Source organism: Panulirus ornatus, chromosome 10 (assembly GCF_036320965.1).
Source record: "Panulirus ornatus isolate Po-2019 chromosome 10, ASM3632096v1, whole genome shotgun sequence".
Lineage (NCBI taxonomy): Eukaryota > Metazoa > Arthropoda > Malacostraca > Decapoda > Palinuridae > Panulirus > Panulirus ornatus.
Window position 1 is genome coordinate 54,038,405 of NC_092233.1, and position 22,520 is coordinate 54,060,924.

The following is a 22,520-nucleotide window of genomic DNA, read 5'->3' on the forward strand; positions in this document are numbered from 1 at the left end:
CATTTACTCCAGGCATTCCCCATTTACCAACTATCTTACCAGTTCCATCACATCTCACTTTCAGATTCATATCACCAAATATGACCACATTTCTCTTATTCTCAAAACCCTTTATACAGTCATTCAAATTCCTCCAGAAAAGCTTCATCTCATCCTTACCTCATACAGTCTGTATATTCACAGGCGCATATACACATACCCATGCATATTTCACAAGTCCAATCTTTCCTTTCACCCACACTCTTCTTGATCCATTCCATCCATGCTCTTTAACACCCTCCCATACTCTTGGTGATAGCAGAATTGCACATCCTTCTTTTCCTCTTCCCCAATAATATTCACTCATTCCAGTCCATACCACATCCTTCGATGCCCTCCCATAACATGCATTCATCATTTTTATTTTCACTCCACACACCCTGCCTAAGGATATAGGTTTCCCCAATCCCTAGCACATCCACACTACAACTTTTAAACCTCTGCACAATCTCTCGCCTTTTTATCTCCCCAGTCATCTTATTCACATTCAGCACCATCACCCTCAATCACTTGTTTCTTTTAATCCTCTGCATAACTGATAAACTAAGCTGCTTCTTATCCTTTTGTGTTGCACCCATGATAGGTCACTGGCAGAGGGCAACTCTAGGGTTGTTTCCGGAGGCAGCGAGGCTCAAAAACAGTCAAAACTATAAGTAATAATACACCTCAGGTGTGTGTCCAAATCTAAAACTATTGCCCTGATGTAATTGGCTAATGCCTCTCTCTCTTTAGTTCCACTATGGCATTATACATGCATTCTGCCAATCCTCATGCACCTCACCATGATCCACACTTGCACTGAATATCCTAAGTAACCAATCATCAACACAGTCACCCCATTTCATTATAGATTCAACTGCAATACCGTCCATTCCAGCCACCTTGCCATATTTCATCTTATGTATTACTTTCACCACCTCCTCTGTCTTCGCTATGCATACTACCCATATATAAACTCTCTACATCTGCCACCTTACCATCAAACATATGCCAAATACTCACTACATCTCACTTCATCACTACCTGTTACCACTTACCCTTTTGCCCCCTTCACTGATGTTTCTATTTGTTCTCATGTTTTTTTTTCACACATTATTAACCTCCTTCCAAAACATGTTGTTCTCCTTAAAGTTTAATGATAGTCACTCGTCCCAACTCCCATTTGGCTGTTTTGAACCCCTGCGCCCTCCTCTTGAACTCCTGCCATTTTGTCCCAGACATCTAATCATTTGCACTCCTTTTCTGTAAGTACTGCTCAAATGCATCTATTTCCTTTTTCAGTACCAACTTTAACTTCTTCATCCCACCACTTACTACCTTATATGATATGCCCATCTCCCACCTTTCACGTGCCACATGTATCTCTTGTACATGCAAGCACAGCTTTATTGAATACCTCCCATTCCTCATTCATCCCATCACTTACTACCATATATGATATGCCCACCTCCCACCTTTCATGTGCCACATGTATCTCTCGCACATGCAAGCACAGCTTTATTGAATACCTCCCATTCCTCACACACTGTTCTTGCTTCATTTACTCTTACCTCTTCCCATTCTACTGTCATTATCTTGTGGTATTTCTCCACATAAGTCTCTGTTCCAAGCTCATGAAGTCTCACCATTCTGTTCACACCAATATTGTTTCTTTTCTTCCAAAAACTGTTACATGTCTTCCTTCTTGCCTCCACAGAATAGCGATCAGATATCCCACCCACCACCCCTCTCAGCACATTTACAAGCCTATCAATTATATGTAATGCATTAATGCCTGCTGACCATCTTTCCTACTCATGTATGTATACTTGTTTATGTCCCTCCTCAGAAATTAGGTATTTGCAATCACCAGTCCTTTTCCAGCAATTCCATAAGCTGTTCACCATTTCCATTCATATTACTGAATACCCCATGTCACCAATTATACCCTTAACTGGCACACTCATTCTGCTGCTCCCTTGTTCTTTCTTTTCATGGCCATATTATATATATTTATTTGATTATTATACTTAACCGCCGTCTCCTGCGTTAGCGAGGTAGCGCAAGGAAACAGACAAGGAATGGGCCCACCCACCCACATACTCATGTATATACATAAACGCCCACACATGCACATATAGATATATATACATTTCAACGTATACATGCATTTACATACACAGATATATACATATATACACATGTACATATCCATACTTGCTTTCTTCATCCATTCGCGTCACCACTCCACCACACAGGAAGTAGCATTTCCCTCCTCCAGCGAGGCAGTGCCGGGAACAGACAAAAAAGGCCACATTCGTTCCCACTTGGTCTCTAGCTATATACATACATATACATATACATTCATATACTTTTCAGCGTATACATACGTATACATACACAGACATATACATGTATACACATGTACATATTCATACTTGCCGTCTTCATCCATTCTCGTCGCCACCCCGCCACACAGGAAGTAGCATTTCCCTCCTCCAGCGAGGCAGCGCCAGGAACAGACGAAAAAGGCCGCATTCGTTCACATTTGGTCTCTAGCTATATACATACATATACACATGCATTCATATACTTTTCAACGTATACATACGTATACATACACAGACATATACATGTATACACATGTACGTATTCGTACTTGTTGCCTTCATCCAAGCGAGGTAGCGCCAGGAAAAGACAACAAAAGCCACATTCTTTCACATTCAGTCTCTAGCTGTCATGTGTAATGCACCGAAACCACAGCTCCCTTTCGACATCCAGGCCCCACCGACCTTTCCATGGTTTACCCCAGACGCTTAACATACCCTGGTTCAATTCGTTAACAGCACGTCGAACCTAGTATACCACATCATTCCAGTTCACTCTGTTCCTTGCATGCCTTTCACCCTCCTGTATTTTCAGGCCACAATTGCTCAAAATCCTTTTCACTCTATCCTTCCACCTCCAATTTGGTCTCTCACTTCTCCTTGTTCCCTCCACCTCTAACATGTACATCATCTATGTCAATCTTCCCTCACTCATTCCCTCCATGTGTCCAAACCATTTCAACACACCCTCCTCTGCTCTCTTAACTACACTCTTTTTATTGCCACACATCTGACTTACCCTTTGATTACTTACCTGGTCAAACCACTTTACACCACATATTGTCCTCAATCATTTAATTTCTAACACATCCACCCTCCTCTGCACAACCCTATTTATAGGCCATGGCTTGCAACCAAATACCATTTGGAACCACTATTCCTTCAAACATACCCATTTTTACTCTTCGAGATAACGTTCTTCCCTTCCACCCATTTTTCAACGCTCCTAGAAGCTTTGCCCCCTCCCCCGCCCTGTGACACACCAACGCTTCCATGGCTCCATCCGCTGCTCAGTCCACTCCCAGATATTTAAAACACTTCAATTCCTCCAGCCATTCTCCATTCAAACTTATCTCCCAGTTAATTTGTCCCTCAACCCTACTTAACCTAATCACCTTGCTCTTATTCACATTTACTGATTTACTGTCAACTTTCTTTTTTCACACACTACCAAACTCAGTCACCAACCTCTGCAGTTTCTCGCCGGAATTAGCCACCAGCGCTGTATCATCAGTGAACAACAACTTACTTCCCAAGCCTTCTCATCCACAACAGACTGCATACTTGCCCCTCTCTCCAAAACTTTTGCATTCACCTCCCTAACCACCACATCCATAAACAGTTAAACAGACATGGAGGCATCACGCACCCGTGCCTTAAACCGACATTCTATGGGAACCATTCACTTTCCTCGCTTCCTACTCATACACATGCCTTACATCCTCGATAAAAACTTTCACTGCTTCTAGCAACTTACCTCCCACACCATATACTCTTAAAACCTCCCACAAAGCATATCTATCAACCCTATCATATGCCTTCTCCAGATCCATAAATGCTACATACAAATCGAACTGTTTTTCTAAGTATTTCTTGCATATATTCTTCATAGCAAACACCGGATTCACACACCCTCTACCACTTCTGAAACCACACTGCTCTTTCCCAGTCTGATGCTCTGTACATGCTTTTACCCTTTCAATCAATACCCTCCCATATGATTTTCCAGGAATACACGACAAACAAACTTGTGCCGCTGTGATTTGAACATTCACCTTTATCCCCTCTTCTTTTGTACGATGGCACTATGCATGCATTCTGCCTGTCCTCAGGCACTTCACCATGATTCATACATACATTGAATATCCTTACCAACACATCAACAACACAGTCACGGCAATACCATCCAAACCAGCTGGCTTGCTGGCTTTCATCTTCTGCAAAGCTTTCACAACCTCTTCTCTGTTTACCAAACCATTCTCCCTGACCCTCTCACTTCACACGCCACCCCAACCAAAATACCCCATATCTGCCACTCTGTCATCAAACACATTCAACAAACTTTCAAAATACTCACTCCATGTCCTCACTTCATCACAACTTGTTATTACCTCCCCATTTGCCTCCTTCACTGATGTTCTCATTCGTTCTCTTGTCTTACACACGTTATTTACCTCCTTCCAAAACATCTTTTTATCCTTCCTAAAATTTAATGTTACTCTCTCACCCCATCTCTCATTTGCCCTCTTTTTCACCTCTTGCACCTTTCTCTTGACCTCCTGCCTCTTTCTTATATACATCTCCCAGTCATTTGCGTTACTTCCTTGCAAAAGTCATCCAAACCCCTCTCTCTTCTCTTTCACTAACAGTCTTAGTTCTTCATTCCAACACTCACTACCCTTTCTAATGTGCCCACCTCCCACCTTTCCCAATGCCACATGCGTCTTTTGCACACGCCATCACTGCTTCCCTAAAGACATCCCATTCCTCCCCCACTCCCCTCATGTCATTTGCTCTCACTTTTTGTCATTCTGCACGCAATCTCTCCTGGTACTTCTTCACACAAGTCTCCTTTTCAAGCTCACTTACTCTCACCACTCTCTTCTCCCCAACATTCTCTATACTTTTCTGAAACCTCTACAAGTCTTCACCTTTGCCTCCACAAGATAATGATCAGACATCCCTCCAGTTGCACCTCTCAGCACATTAACATCCAAAAGTCTCTCTTTTACATGCTTATCAATTAACACATAATCTAATAACGCCCTTTGACTATCTCTCCTATTCATAAAAGTATACTTATGTGTATATCTCTCTTTTTCTAATGAGGTATTCCCAGTCACCACTCCTTTTTCAGTTCACAAATCCACATGCTCTTCACCATTTCCATTTATAACACTGAACACCCCATACACCAATTATACCCTCAAATGCCACATTACTCATCTTAGCATTCCAATTACCCATCACTATAACCCGGTCTCATGCATCAAAGCTCCTAACACCTTCTCTCAGCTACTTCCAAAACACTTGCCTCATGATTTTTCTGCTTATGACCAGGTGCATAGGCACCAATAATCACCCATCTCTCTCCATCCTTTTTCAGTTTTACCCACATCATTCTAGAATTTACTTTCTTACATTCTATCACATACTCCCACCACTCCTGTTTCAGGAGTCGTGCTACTTCTTCCTTTGCTCTTGTCCTCTCACCAACCCCTGACATTACTCCCAAAACATTTTCAAACCACTCTTCCTCTTTACCTTTGCGCTTCATTTCATTCAGAGCCAAAACATCAATGTTCCTTTCCTCAAACATACTGCCTATCTCTCCTTTTTTCTCATCTTGATTACATCCACGCACATTCAGACACCCCAATGTCAGCCTTCTACTTAGTCAGTGTCTCCCGCATTAGCGAGGTACCGCTATGAAACAGACGAATGACACAACCCACACACATTCACATGCATATACATAAACGCCCACACATGCACATATCCATACCTATACATTTCCACATATACATACATATACATGTATATTCCTGGGGATAGGGGAGAAAGAATACTTCCCACGCATTCCTCATGTATCGTAGAAGGCGACTAAAGGAGACGGGAGCGGAGGGCTAGAAACCCTCCTCTCCTTGTATTTTAACTTTCTAAAAGAGAAAACAGAAGGAGTCACGCGGGGAGTGCTCATCCTCCTCAAAAGCTCAGATTGAGGTGTCTAAAGTGTGTGGATGTAACCACAATGAGAAAAAAGGAGAGATAGGTACAATCTTTGAGGAAAGGAACCTGGATGTTTTGGCTCTGAGTGAATCGAAGCTCAAGGGTAAAGAGAAAGAGTGGTTTGGGAATGTCTTGGGAGTAAAGTCAGGGGTTAGTGAGAGGACGAGAGCAAGGGAAGGAGTAGCATGACTCCTGAAACAGGAGTGGTGGGAGTATGTGATAGAATGTAAGAAAGTAAATTCTAGAATGATGTGGGTAAAACTGAAAAAGGATGGAGAGAGATGGGTGATTATTGGTGCATATGCGCCTGGGCATGAGAAGAAAGATCATTAGAGGCAAGTGTTTTGGGAGCAGCTGAGTGAGTGTGTTAATAGTTTTGATGCACGAGACCAGGTTATAGTGATGGGTGATTTGAATGCAAAGGTGAGTAATGTGGCAGTTGAGGATATAATTGGTGTACATAGGGTGTTTAGTGTTGTAAATGGAAATGGTGAATAGCTTGTAGATTTATGTGCTGAAAAAGGACTGGTGATTGGGAATACCTGGTTTAAAAAGAGAGATATGCATAAGTATATGTCGACCCTGGTATACCACATCGTTCCAATTCACTCTATTCCTTGCACGCCTTTCACCCTCCTGCATGTTCAGGCCCCGATCACTCAAAATATTTTTCACTCCATCTTTCCGCCTCCAATTTGGTCTCCTGCTTCTCCTCGTTCCCTCCACCTTTGACATGTATATCCTCTTGGTCAATCTTTCCTCACTCATTCTCTCCATGTGACGAAACCATTTCAAAACACCCTCTTCTGCTCTCTCAACCACACTCTCTTTATTACCACACATCTCTCTTACCCTTTCATAACTTACTTGATCAAACCACCTCACACCACATATTGTCCTCAAACATCTCATTTCCAGCACATCCACCCTCTTCCGCACAACTCTGTCTATAGCCCATGCCTTGCAACCATATATCATTGTTGGAACCACTATTCCTTCAAACATACCCATTTTTGCTTTCCAAGATAACGTTCCCGACTTCCACACATTCTTCAATACTCCCAGAACTTTCGCCCCCCTCCCCCACCCTATGATTCACTTCCGCTTCCATGGTTCCATCCGATGCCAAATCCACTCCAGATATCTAAAACACTTCACTTCCTCCAGTTTTTCTCCATTCAAACTTACCTCCCATTTGGCTTGTCCCTCAACCCTACTGAACCTAATAACCTTGCTCTTATTCACATTTACTCTCAGCTTTTACTTTACCAAACTCAGTCACCAACTTCTGCAGTTTCTCGCCCGAATCAGCCACCAGTGCTGTATCATCAGCGAACAACAACTGACTCACTTCCCAAACTCTCTCATCCACAACAGACTGCATACTTGCCCCTCTCTCCAAAACTCTTGTATTCATCTCCCTAACAACCCCATCCATAAACAAATTAAACAACCATGGAGACATCGCGCACCCCTGCCACAAAGTGACATTCACTGGGCACCAATCACTTTCCTCTCTTCTTACTCGAACACATGCCTTACATCCTTAATAAAAGCTTTTTACTGCTTCTAGCAACATACTTCCTACACTATATACTCTTAATGCCTTCCACAAAGCATCTGTATCAACTCTATCATATGCCTTCTTAAGATCCACAATGCTACATATAAATCCATCTGTTTTTCTAAGTATTTCTCACATACATTCTTCAAAGCAAACACCTGATCCACTCATCCTCTACCACTTCTGAAACCACTCTGCTCTTCCCCAATCTGATGCTCTGTACATGCCTTCACCCTTTCAATCAATACCCTCCCAGGAATACTCAACAAACTTATACCTCTGTAACCTGAAGAATCACCTTTATCCCCTTTGCCTTTGTACAGTGGCACTATGCAAGCATTCCACTAATCCTCAGGCACCTCACCATGAGTCATACTTACATTGAATAATCTTACCAACCAGTCAACAATACAGTCACCCCCTTTTTTGATAAATTCCACTGCAATACAATCCAAATCTGCTGCCTTGCCGGCTTTCATCTTCCGTAGAGCGTTTACTACTTCTCAGTTTACCAAATCATTCTCCCTAACCCTCCCACTTTGCACACCACCTCGACCAAAACACCCTATATCTGCCACTCTATCATCAAACACATTCAATAAACCTTCAAAATACTCACTACATCTCCTTCTCACATCACCACTACTTGTTATCACCTCCCCATTAGCCCCTTTCACTGATGTTCCCATTTGTTCCCTTGTCTCACGCATTTTATTTACCTCCTTCCAAAACATCTTTTTATTCTCCCTAAAATTTCATGATACTCTCACCCCAGCTCTCATTTGCTCTCTTTTTCACCTCTTGCACCTTTCTCTTAACCTCCTGCTTTTTTCATTAATACATCTTCCAGTCATTTGCATTATTTCCCTGCAAAAATTGTCCAAATGCCTCTCTTTTCTCTTTCACCAATAATCTTACTTCTTCATCCCACCACTCACTACCCTTTCTAATCTGCCCAACTCCTACACTTCTCATGCCACAAGCATCTTTTGCACAAGCCATCACTGCTTCCCTAAATACATCCCATTCCTCCCCCTCTCCCCTTACGTCCTTTTTCCTCCCCTTTTTCCATTCTGTACTTAGTCTTTCCTGGTACTTCCTCACACAAATCTTCTTCCCAAGCTCTTTTACTCTCACCACTCTCTTCACCCCAACATTCTCTCTTCTTTTATGAAAACCTCTACAAATATTTGCTTTCGCCTCCACAAGATAATGATCAGACATTCCTCCAGTTGCACCTCACAGCACATTAACATCCAAAAGTCTCTTTTGCACGCCTGTCAATCAACACGTAATCCAATAATGCTCTCTGGCCATCTGTTCTACTTATATACGTATACTTATGTATATCTCTCTTTTTAAACGAAGTATTCCCAATCACCAGTCCTTTTTCAGCACGTAAATCTACAAGCTATTCACCATTTCCATTTACAACACAGAACACCACATGTGCACCAATTATTCCCTCAACTGCCCCATTACTCACCTTTGCATTCAAATCACCCATCACTATAACCCGGTCTCGTGCATCAAAACTACTAACACACTCACTCAGCTGCTCCCAAAACACTTGCCTCTCATGATCTTTCTTCTCATTCCCAGGTGCATATGCACCAATAATCACCCATCTCTCTCCATCCACTTTCAGTTTTACCCATATCAATCTAAAGTTTACTTTCTTACACTCTATCACATACTCCCACCACTCCTGTTTCAGGAGTAGTGCTATTCCTTCCCTTGCTCTCGTCCTCTCACTAACCCCTGACTTTACTCCCAAGACATTCCCAAATCACTCTTCCCCTTTACCCTTGAGCTTCGTTTCACTCAGAGCCAAAACATCCAGGTTCCTTTTCTCAAACATACTACCTATCTCTCCTTTTTTCTCATCTTGGTTACATCTGCACACATTTAGACACCCAATCTGAGCCTTCGAGGAGGATGAGCACTCCCCGCGTGACTCCTTCTGTTTCCCCTTTTAGAAAGTTAAAATACAAGGAGGTGAGTGTTTCTAAACCCCCCCCCCTCTCCTGTCCCCTTTAGTCGCCTTCTACGACACGTGAGGAATGCATGGGAAGTACTATTCTTTCTCCCCTATCCCCAGGGATATTTATTTACATTATTTATTGTACTTTGTCGCTGTCTCCCGCGTTAGTGAAGTAGCGCATGGAATTAGGCAGTATATGTTACCAAGCCTTTTCACCAGCTTTTTTCTTCATGTCTGTTCAGGTTGGATTGTGTGCGACGTGTAATGCGTGGCCAGGTGGACTTGACCCCACTATCTGGAAGTTACCTTGGAATAGACCAAGACCTAAGAGTGATTGCAACAGCCCGTGACCCTGTCTTCTCTCAGGGTGAGTTTTGAAGTGGAGAGGGAAAGAGAGTGGCATTGGCTCTATTTTATTGTTCTTAGGTATCATGAAATTGACAGCAGTTGTTTTGAAACCATTCATTTACCAGTATTTGTTCCATAAGTGGGGGAGGGGGCAAAGGAGGGGCACTAATGACCCTAAATAACCTTAACAAACATAGAAGGGATCTCAGTTAAAAGGGATTTTATATCCTCAAAGGAATGGACTACGTGGGTTCCCATCTTTGCAAAGATTGAAAGAACTTTGTATACTTTAGAAGAGATTTGAAATGATTATCCGCTGGAGCTGCTGGAAATGATAAAGTCTGTTAAATGCAATTTAAAGGCCCCTAATTGAACCTAATCCCTATAAAGGGCTAAGTGGAACTCAGTCTCCCAAGTGGGTAATAAGAGAAGCCAATAGAACCTTTATTTGGTGGAAAGAGTAATGGGGATCTGTCAGTTGGAAGGGCTATTGGGAATTACAGCTTCGAAGGACCTGTTGATGTAGCATTTGGAAAAGCTAATTAGATCCTATCTAGTGTGGACCCTAGCTGATTGAAGGTCTCTTGAAACATCTTACAGGAAGGCTGATAGTGAGCATTTATAACAGAGGGATTAGGAGAGACCAAAAATGCAACTCTCTCTGGTTAGAACTTACAACTAATTTTCCTTGTCATCTGGAGGAGCTTTAAAGAATGATAAACATTGCTAGCATGATTTTTGAAGTGTGGTAAGAATAACCATTGGAAGAAAATAACTTGCATGAAGAAGTAAGAGCTTTGAGCAAGATTACAGTATTAACCAGGAGATGCAAACATTAAACCTAGTTATAGAAGACAAGAAAGGGGAAAACATCAAAAAGAAAATGGAGGGGATTTTATCAGAAGTAAATATATTCTGCCAACTAGAAGTATACATGAGGAAGTGTATCTTTCATCAGACTAAGTACATCCTTGTAAAAGAACAGTAGTAACTATGAGAGGTTGGTAATGGAAGGAATTTCAAATAAAATGGGGGTGATGCAAGAGAGAGAAAGGAGATGAACAAAAATGAATAAGTATTTGAGTTATAGATTAGGCTCTTGTTTGAGAGACTCATAGCAAGAGGAACAAGATTCTAGAGCAGAGTTTTCGAATTGGTTTGAGAATGAATGGAGCATTTCCATTTGGTGCATGGGAAGTCCCTGGGATATTCTTTAATTTTACAATTGGCATTTGTAATCTTGTCTGCTCCATCAAGAGTTACATTGATAAATGTTTAGATAGGTCTTTAGACTAGTATGGAACAGTATGACTTAGCTGCCTTAAGAAACTCGTTACATTACTATCTTATTTCCCAGTCACTGGCTGGAGATTATATGGCTCCTTCAGTATACAAGAAATTTTAACCTCTGATTGGCTAAAGATTACATTATCATCTGACACCATCAGAGGTACTGGATCACCTTCCTTCGAAGCTTCTCAGGTCAATGTGGTTGTAACTTTGTATCAAGTCTGGGGACTGTTATTAAAAAAAATAGCAGTTTTGTGGATTTTTATCTTTGTATACTTTATACATTTTTAATGTAGCAATGCATGCATTAACAAATTTGGACAGGAGGTGAATGGGATGCCATAAGACTGCTCACATATAGATTAGGCAAGATGGGCAGAGTTTTATCAACTAAATTACAGCTGCAAGTATTTTTAGATGGGCTAAAGAAGGCAGCGGCATCATACATATGCGGATTGCCTCTTCCCACCATCATTTGAATTCGATGGTGCACTTGATTGGTATGCAGAGATACCGTAAATCACAAGCAGCTATAGATAGTAGAAGGAAAATATCCAGCTGTGTCAAGTGCCCATAAAACATAAAAAGGAAAGGAACAGCCCTGTCTTTCCTGTAAGTGTGTATGCACATAACTCTAGATCAGTCAAGCAACTGTGCAAGTTTAACCCAGTGAAATAACAATTGCCTCTTGAGTACTAATGATATTGAATTGATGTATGTTGAATGTAGCTTTGATCATGGTAGCAAAGTGATCTTGATTATGATGAAGAGGAAATAAGGGTGATTATTTTAGGATGGTAGACATATCTGTAGATGGGTTAGGATATTGTGCTGTGAATATACAATACTGTATTTAAAACTGTGGATAGGGAGCTTTGGTTTTGTTGCAGTAAACATGACAGCTAAAGACTGAGTGTGAATGATTGTGGCTTTTTAGTATGTTTTCCTAGCGATACCTCGCTGAAGCAGGGGATGGCGATGCAGCTTTCCTGTGGGGCTGGGTGGTGATAGGAATTGATGAAGGCAAGCAGGTATGAATATGTACATGTGTATGTATGTAATGTCTGCGTATGTGTATGTATATGTATGTATATGCGGGTATTTGGGCGTTTATGTATATATATATATTTTTTTTTGCTTTGTCGCTGTCTCCCGCGTTTGCAAGGTAGCGCAAGGAAACAGACGAAAGAAATGGCCCAACCCACCCCCATACACATGTATACGCAAATATACATACCTACACAGCTTTCCATGGTTTACCCCAGACGCTTCACATGCCCTGATTCAATCCACGGACAGCACGTCAACCCCGGTATACCACATCGATCCAATTCACTCTATTCCTTGCCCTCCTTTCACCCTCCTGCATGTTCAGGCCCCGATCACACAAAATCTTTTTCACTCCATCTTTCCATCTCCAATTTGGTCTCCCACTTCTCCTCATTCCCCCCACCTCCGACACATTTATCCTCTTGGTCAATCTTTCCTCACTCATTCTCTCCAAGTGCCCAAACCATTTCAAAACACCCTCTTCTGCTCTCTCAACCACGCTCTTTTTATTTCCACACATCTCTCTTACCCTTACGTTACTTACTCGATCAAACCACCTCACACCACACATTGTCCTCAAACATCTCATTTCCAGCACAGCCATCCTCCTGCGCACAACTCTATCCATAGCCCACGCCTCGCAACCATACAACATTGTTGGAACCACTATTCCTTCAAACATACCCATCAAGCACCCCTGCCGCAAACCTACATTCACTGAGAACCAATCACTTTCCTCTCTTCCTACACGCACACATGCCTTACATCCTCGATAAAAACTTTGCACTGCTTCTAACAACTTGCCTCCCACACCATATATTCTTAATACCTTCCACAGAGCATCTCTATCAACTATATCATATGCCTTCTCCAGATCCATAAATGCTACATACAAATCCATTTGCTTTTCTAAGTATTTTTCACATACATTCTTCAAAGCAAACACCTGATCCACACATACTCTACCACTTCTGAAACCACACTGCTCTTCCCCAATCTGATGCTCTGTACATGCCTTCACCCTCTCAATCAATACCCTCCCATATAATTTCCCAGGAATACTCAACAAACTTATATCTCTGTAATTTGAGCACTCACTCTTATCCCCTTTGCCTTTGTACAGTGGTACTATGCACGCATTCCGCCAATCCTCAGGCACCTCACCATGAGTCATACATACATTAAATAACCTTACCAACCAGTCAATAATACAGTCAACCCCCTTTTTAATAAATTCCACTGCAATACCATCCAAACCTGCTGCCTTGCCGGCTTTCATCTTCCGCAAAGCTTTTACTACCTCTTCTCTGTTTACCAAATCATTTTCCCTAACCCTCTCACTTTGCACACCACCTTGACCAAAACACCCTATATCTGCCACTCTATCATCAAACACATTCAACAAACGTTCAAAATACTCACTCCATCATCTTCTCACATCACCACTACTTGTCATCACCTCCCCATTTGTGCCCTTCACTGAAGTTCCCATTTGCTCCCTTGTCTTAATCACTTCATTTGCCTCCTCCCAGAACATCTTTTTATTCTCCCTAAAATTTAATGATACTCTCTCACCCCAACTGTCATTTGCCCTCTTTTTCACCTCATGCACCTTTCTCTTGACCTCCTGTCTCTTTCTTTTATACATCTCCCACTCAATTGCATTTTTTCCCTGCAAAAATCGTCCAAATGCCTCTCTCTTCTCTTTCACTAATAATCTTACTTCTTCATCCCACCACTCACTACCCTTTCTAATCAACCCAGCTCCCACTCTTCTCATGCCACAAGCATCTTTTGCGCGATCCATCACTGATTCCCTAAATACATCCCATTCCTCCCCCACTCCCCTTACTTCCATATATATATATATATATATATATATATATATATATATATATATGTATATATTCTTTTCTTTCTTTCATACTATTCGCCATTTCAAGCGATAGCGAGGTAGCGTTAAGAACTAAGGACTGGGCCTTTGAGGGAATATCCTCACCTGGCCCCTTCTCTGTTCCTTCTTTTGGAAAACAAAAATATATGTATATATATATATATATATATATAAAATATATATATATATATATATATATATATATATATATATATATATATATATATATATATATATATATATATATATACATATATAAGTATGTGAGTGGATAGGCAGGCTATTCTTCGTCTGTATCCTGGCACTACCTCGCTGATGCAGGAACAGCAATTATGTATAATAGATAATGATAGCATTTATGGATCTGGAGAAGGCATATGATAGAGTTGATAGGGATGCTCTGTGGAAGGTAATAAGAATATATGGTGTGGGAGGCAAGTTGTTAGAAGCAGTGAAAAGTTATTATCGAGGATGTAAGGCATGTGTACAAGTAGGAAGAGAAGAAAGTGATTAGTTCTCAGTGAATGTCAGTTTGCGGCAGGGGTGCTTGATGTCTCCATGGTTGTTTAATTTGTTTATTGATGGGGTGGTTAGGGAGGTGAATGCAAGAGTTTTGGAGAGAGGGGCAAATATGCAGTCTGTTATGGATGAGAGAGCTTGGAAAGTGAGTCAGTTGTTGTTTGCTGATGATACAGCACTGGTGGGTCATTCGGGTGAGAGACTGCAGAAGCTGGTGACTGAGTTTGGTAAAGTGTGTGAAAGAAGAAGGCTGAGAGTAAATGTGAATAAGAGCAAGGTTATTAGGTAAAGTAGGGTTGAGGGACAAATCAATTGGGAGGTAAGTTTGAATGGAGAAAAACTGGAGGAAGTGAAGTGTTTTAGATATCTGGGAGTGGATTTGGCATCGGATGGAGCCATGGAAGCAGAAGTGGGTCACAGGATGGGGGAGGGGGCCGAAAGTTCTGGGAGCGTTGAAAAATGTGTGGAGTTCGAGAACATTATATCGGAAAGCAAAAATGGGTATGTGTGAAGGAATAGTGGTTCCAACAATGCTATATGGTTGCGAGGCGTGGCTATGGATAGAGTTGTGTGGAGGAGGGTGGATGTGCTGGAAATGAGATGTTTGAGGGTGATATGTGGTGTGAGGTGGTTTGATTGAGTAAGTAATGAAAGGTTAAGAGAGATGTGTGGTGATAAAAAGAGTGTGGTTGAGAGAGCAGAAGAGGGTGTTTTGAAATGGTTTGGGCACATGGAGAGAATGAGTGAGGAAAGATTGACAAAAAGGATATATGTGTCAGAGGTGGATGGAGCAAGGAGAAGTGGGAGCAAAATTGGAGTGAAAAATATTTTGAATGATCGTGGCCCGAATATGCAGGAGGATGAAAGGCATGCGAGGAATAGAGTGTATTGGAACGATGTGGTAGACCCCCACCCTATGATTCACCTCCGCTTCCATGGTTGCATCCGCTGCCAAATCCACTCCCAGATATCTAAAGCACTTCACTTCCTCCAGTTTTTCTCCATTCAAACTTACCTCCCAATTGACTTGTCCCTCAACCCTACTTTACCTAATAACCTTGCTCTTATTCACATTTACTCTCAGCTTTCTTCTTTCACACACTTTACCAAACTCAGTCACCAGCTTCTGCAATTTCTCTCACGAATCAGCTACCAGCACTGTATCATCAGCGAACAACAACTGACTCGCTTCCCAAGCTCTCTCATCCACAACAGACTGCATACTTGCCCCTCTTTCCAAAACTCTTGCATTCACCTCCCTAACAACCCCATCCATAAACAAATTAAACAACCATGGAGACATCACACACACCTGCCGCAAACCTACATTTACTGAGAACCAATCACTTTCCTCTCTTCCTACACGTACACATGCCTTACATCCTCGATAAAAACTTTTCACTGCTTCTAACAACTTGCCTCCCACACCATATATTCTTAATACCTTCCACAGAGCATCTCTATCAACTCTATCATATGCCTTCTCTAGATCCATAAATGCTACATACAAATCCATTTGCTTTTCTAAGTATTTCTTACATACATTCTTCAAAGCAAACACCTGATCCACACATCCTCTACCACTTCTGAAACCACACTGCTCTTCCCCAATCTGATGCTCTGTACATGCTTTCACCCTCTCAATCAATACCCTCCCATATAATTTCCCAGGAATACTCAACAAACTTATACCTCTGTAATTTGAGAACTCACTTTTATCCCGTTTGCCTTTGTACAATGGCACTATGCACGCATTCCGCCAATCCTCAGGCACCTCACCATGAGTCATACATACATTAAGTAACCTTACCAACCAGTCAATAATACAGTCACCCCCTTTTTTAACAAATTCCACTGCAATACCATCCAAACCCACTGCCTTGCTGGCTTTCATCTTCCGCAAAGCTTTTACTACCTCTTCTCTGTTTACCAAATCATTTTCCCTAACCCTCTCACTTTGCACACCACCTCGACCAAAACACCCTATATCTGCCACTCTATCATCAAACACATTCAACAAACCTTCAAAATACTCTCTCCATCTCCTTCTCACATCACCACTACTTGTTATCACCTCCCCACTTGCCCCCTTCACTGAAGTTCCTATTTGATCCCTTGTTTTACGCACTTTATTTACCTCCTTCCAAAACATCTTTTTATTCTCCCTAAAACTTGATGATACTCTCTCACCCCAACTCTCATTTGCCATCTTTTTCACCTCTTGCACCTTTCTCTTGACCTCCTGCCTCTTTCTTTTATACATCTCCCACTCATTTGCATTATTTCCCTGCAAAAATCATCCAAATGCCTCTCTCTTCTCTTTCACTAATAATCTTACTTCTTCATCCCACCACTCACTACCCTTTCTAATATGCCCACCTCCCATGCTTCTCATGCCACAAGCATCTTTTGCATAAGCCATCACTGCTTCCCTAAATACATCCCATTCCATCCCATTTTTATTATTATTATACTTTGTCGCTGTCTCCCACGTTAGCGAGGTAATGCAAGGAAACAGACGAAAGAATGGCCCAACCCACCCACATACACACATATATATACATAAACACTCACACACGTACATATACATACCTATACATTTCAATGTATACATACATATACATACACTGACATATACATATATACATATGCACATATTCATACATGCTGCCTTCATCCATTCTCGCCGCCACCCCGCCACACATGAAATGACACACCCCCTTCCCCCGCGTGTGCCCGAGGTAGCGCTAGGAAGGGACAAAGTCCACATTCGTCCACACTCAGACTCTAGATGTCATGTGTAATGCACCAAAACCACAGCTCCCTTTCCACATCCAGGCCCCACAACCCCAGACGCTTCACATTCACAGCACGTCAACCCCGGTATACCACATTGCTCCAATTCACTCTATTCCTTGCATGCCTTTCACCCTACTGTATGTTCAGGCCCCTATCACTTAAAATCATTTTCACTCCATCCTTCTACCTCCCGTAATGGCAAGATTATTAGGTTTAGTAGGGTTGAGGGACAAGTTAATTGGGAGGTAAGTTTGAATAGGGAAAAACTGGAGGAGGTGAAGTGTTTTATATACCTGGGAGTGGATTTAGCAGCGGATGGAAACATGGAAGCGGAAGTGAATCACAGGGTGCGGGAGGAGGTGAAGGTTCTGGGAGTGTTTCAGAATGTGTGGAAAGTGAGACCGTTATCTCGGAGAGCAAAAGTGGGTATGTTTGAAGGAACAGTGGTTCCAACAATGTTATATGGTTGCGAGGCGTGGGCTGTATGTAAATAGGGTTGTGCGGAGGAGGGTGGATGTGTTGGAAATGAGATGTTTGTGGACAATATGTGGTGTGAGGTGCTTTGATCGAGTAAATAATGAAAGGGTAAGAGAGATGTGTGGTAGTAGAAAGGGTGTAGTGGAGAGAGCAGAAGAGTGTGTATTGAAATGGTTTTGTCACATGGAGAGCATGAGTGAGGAAAGATTGACAAAGAGGATATATGTGTCAGAGGTAGAGGGAACGAGGAGAAGTGGGAGACCAAATTGGAGGTGGAAGGATGGAGTGAAAAAGATTTTGAGCGATCGGGGATTGAACATACAGGAAGGTGAAAGGCGTGCAAGGAATAGAGTGAATTGGAACGATGTGGTATACGGGTGTCGACGTGCTGTCAATGGATTGAACCAGGGCATGTGAAGCTTCTGGGGTAAACCATGGAAAGTTTTGTGGGTCCTGGTTGTGGAAAGGGAGCCGTGGTTTAGATGCATTACACATGAAAGCTAGAGGCTGAGTTTGAATGAAAGTGGTTTTTGTTGTCTTTTCCTAGCGCTACCTCGTGCACACGCGCGGGGATATACATGTGTGCACAAGTACATATTCATACATGCTGCCTTCATTCATTCCTGCCGCCACCCCGCCACACATGAAATGAAACCCCCCTCCCGCATGCGCGTGAAGTGACACTAGGAAAAAACAACAAAGGCCACATTTGTTCACACTCAGTCTCTAGGTGTCATGTGTAATGCACAGAAACCACAGCTCCCTTTCCACATCCAGGCCCCACAAAACTTTCCATGGTTTACCCCAGACGCTTTACATGCCCTGATTCAATCCATTGACACCACATCGACCCCGGTATACCACATCGTTCCGATTTACTCTATTCCTTGGACGCCTTTCACCGTCCTGTATGTTCAGGCCCCGGTCTCCCGGAAAGGGAGCTGTGGTTTCAGTGCATTATACATGACAGCTAGAGACTGAGTGTGCAAAAATGTGGCCTTTGTTGTCTTTTCCTAGCACTACCTCGTGCACATGCGGGGGCAAGGGGGTTTGTTACTTCATGTGTGTGTGTGGGGGGGGGGGATGAATAAAGGTAGACAGTATGAATTATGTACATGTGCATATATGTATATGTCTGTATGTGTATATATATGTATATGTTGAGATGTATAAGTAGGCATATTTGCGTGTGTGGACGTGTATGTATATACTTGTGTATGTGGGTGGGTTGGGCCATTCTTTCATCTGTTTCCTTGCGCTATCTTGCCCATACATGCACATATTCATAAATATATGTATGTAGATCAACATATACACATAAACTGACTTATACATATTCATACTTGCTTGCCTTTATCTGTTTCTTGTGCTGCCATGCCCCACAGGAAATAGCTTTGCTACCCCTAGCTTTAGCAAGGTAGCGCCAGGAAAACAGACAAAAAAAGGCCACATTTTTTCACACTCAGTCTCTAGCTGTCATACGTAATGCACTGAAACCACAGCTTCCTGTCCACATCCAGTCCTCACAGACCTTTCCATGGTTTACCCCAGATGTTTCACATGCCTTGGTACAATCCATTGACATCACCTCGACCCCAGTATACCATATTGTTCCAGTTCACTCTATTCCTTTCATGCCTCTCATCTTCTTGTATTTTCTGGCCACAATAACTCAAAATCTTTTTCACTCCATTCCTCCACTTTCAGTTTGGTCTCCCACTTCTCCTTGTTCCCTCCACCTCTGACACATATCGCCTCTTTGTCAACCTTTCCTCACTTATTCTCTCCATATGTCCAAACCATTTCTACACACCCTCTTGTGCTTATAGTTATGAAAGACGTAATATTACGTAGATACTACCAAAAACCCAAATTAAGAAATAGGAATGCAATATTTTCTCCGATTATCATTCACTATGTCACACAGTTCAAGAAACAATTCTGGACCAGCAAAACCAAATCTTATCTCATAAATTCCTAACAGTGCCAGTAATTCCATGAAAATCACGAAAAACAGTATAAATTTGGTCTTGACTGTCATGCATTGAGTTTTAGTATTCATGGCAGAAAATGTCTTGTAACAGGGATTATAAAGCCATGGAAATAATGATAAGATGTTTTATGTATGCCCTGAGAAATTAATGTGACTTTCTGTTAAAAGAAAATTATCAACAATTGTATAATAGTCTTCCCTTTTAGCAGGATCACAAATACTGTATTCATATTTCCTGATTCCAGAGGACTTCCGATACAAGGCAGTGATAGTAGTACGAAGAGCAACCATTGAGAAGATTGGGGACCTTCGTGGCAAGAAGTCATGCCACACAGGGTATCGCAGGACTACTGGCTGGCGCATCCCTGTGGCTTTGGTAACACCCTGGTTTACGTAGAGCTTTCTGAATAATCCTGAGAAAGTTATGCATCCAGAGTACTAGTTTCTAGTCTTTTGTCTATACAGTGTCTTATGTGTCAGTGTCTTCCAAAGCTGGATCCAGAGGAAGTTTAGAAACATCTAAGACTGATACCTGAATAAGAATAAATGTACCCTATAGTAAAACAGCAATACAACATTATATATGGTTGGTATTGCAGTGGAATTTATTAAAAAAAGGGGGTGACTGTGCTGTTGACTGGTTGGTGAGGATGTTCAGTGTATGTATGGATTATGATGAGGCACCTGAGGATTGGCAGAATGCATGCATAGTGCCATTGTACAAAGGCAAAGGGGATAAAGGTGAGTGTTCAAACTGCAGAGGCATAAGTTTGTTGAGTATTCCTAGGAAATTATATGGAAGGGTATTGATTGAGAGGGTGAAGGCATGAACAAAGCATTAGACTGGAGAAGTGCAGTGTGGTTTCAGAAGTAGTAGAGGATGTGTGGATCAGGTGTTTGCTTTGAAAAATGCATATGAGAAATACGTAGAAAAACAGATGGGTTTGTATGTAGGATTTACGGATCTGGAGAAGGCAGTGAAAAGTTTTTACCAAGGATGTAAGGCATGTGTATGAGTAGGAAGAGAGGAGAGTGGTCGGTTCCCAGTGAATTTCAGTTTGTGGCAGGGGTGTGTGATGTTCCCATGGTTGATTAACTTATTTATGGATAGGATGGATATGGAGGTAAATGCAAGGGTTTTGGAGAAAGGGGCAAGTATACAGTCTGTTGTGGATGAGAGAGCCTGGGAGGTGAATCAGTTGTTGTTTGCCGATGATACAGCTCTAGTGGAAGATTTATGTGAGAAACTGCAGAGTTAGGTGACTGAGTTTGGAAAAGTGTGAGAGGAGAAAGTTGAGAGTGAATGAGAATAAGTACAAGGTTATTAGGTTCAGTAGGGTTGACGGACAAGTTAATTTGGTTGTATATTTGAATGGAGAGAAATTTAGAGAAGAGATGTGTTTTAGATATATAGGAGTGGACTTAGTAGTGGATGGAACCATGGAAGTGGAAGTGAGTTACAGGGTGGGGGAGAGGGCAAAAGTTCTGGGAGAGATGAAGAATGTATAGATGGAGAGAATGTTATCCCAGAGAACAAAAAAGGGTATGTTTGAAGGAATAGTAGTTCCATCAATGTTATATAGTTGAGAGGTGTTGGCTATAGATAGGGTTGTACACAGGATGGGTGGATGTGTTGGAAATGAAATGTTTAAGGACAATATGTGGAGTGAGGTGGTTTGATTAAGAAATGAAAGCGTAAGAGAGATGCATGGAAATAAAAAGCGTGGTTGAGAGAGCAGAAGAGGGTGTATTGAAATGGTTTGGACATATAGAGAATATGAGTGAGGAAAGATTGACAAAGAGGATATATGTGTCAGAAGTGGAGGAAACAAGTCGAAGCGGGAGACCAAATTGGAGGTGGAAGGATAGAGTGAAAAAGACTGAGCGATCAGGGCCTAAACGTACAAGAGGGTGAGAGGCGTGCAAGGAATAGAGTGAATTGGAATGATGTGGTATTCTGGGGTAGACGTGCTCTAAATGGACTGAATCAGGACATGTGAAGCATCTGGTGTAAACCATGGAAAGGTCTGTGGGGCATGCATCTGGATAGGGAACTATGGTTTTGGTGCATTACACATGACAGCTAGAGACTGACTGTGAGAGAATGTGGCCTTTTTTGTCTGTATCGTAGCGCTACCTCGCTGAAGAGGGGGTAGCGATGCTATTTCATGTTGGATGGGGTAGCGACAGGAATGGATGAAAGCAAGCAAGTATGAATATGTACATGTGCATATATGTATATGTCTGTCTATGTGTATGTATATGTTGATATGTATATGTATGTATGTGTGCATGCATGGGCATTTATACGGGGATAGGGAATTAAGAATACTTCCCACGTATTCCCTGCAGGAATAATATATATATATATATATATATATAGGCAAGTTGTTAGAAGCAGTGAAAAGATTTTATCGAGGATGTAAGGCATGTGTACGTGTAGGAAGAGAGGAAAGTGATTGGTTCTC

At 41.9% G+C, this 22,520-nt stretch overlaps 1 protein-coding gene across 1 annotated transcript in view; it reads left to right on the top strand.

Moving 5' to 3' along the window:
* LOC139750955 (uncharacterized) overlaps window positions 1–22,520 on the top strand; it is a 247,202-nt gene that overhangs the window by 149,506 nt on the left and 75,176 nt on the right. Inside the window, exons 17-18 of the mRNA XM_071665896.1 lie at window positions 9,925–10,049; window positions 20,298–20,428. Coding sequence (XP_071521997.1) covers window positions 9,925–10,049; window positions 20,298–20,428 — 256 coding nt within the window. The remainder of the gene's footprint in view (window positions 1–9,924; window positions 10,050–20,297; window positions 20,429–22,520) is intronic.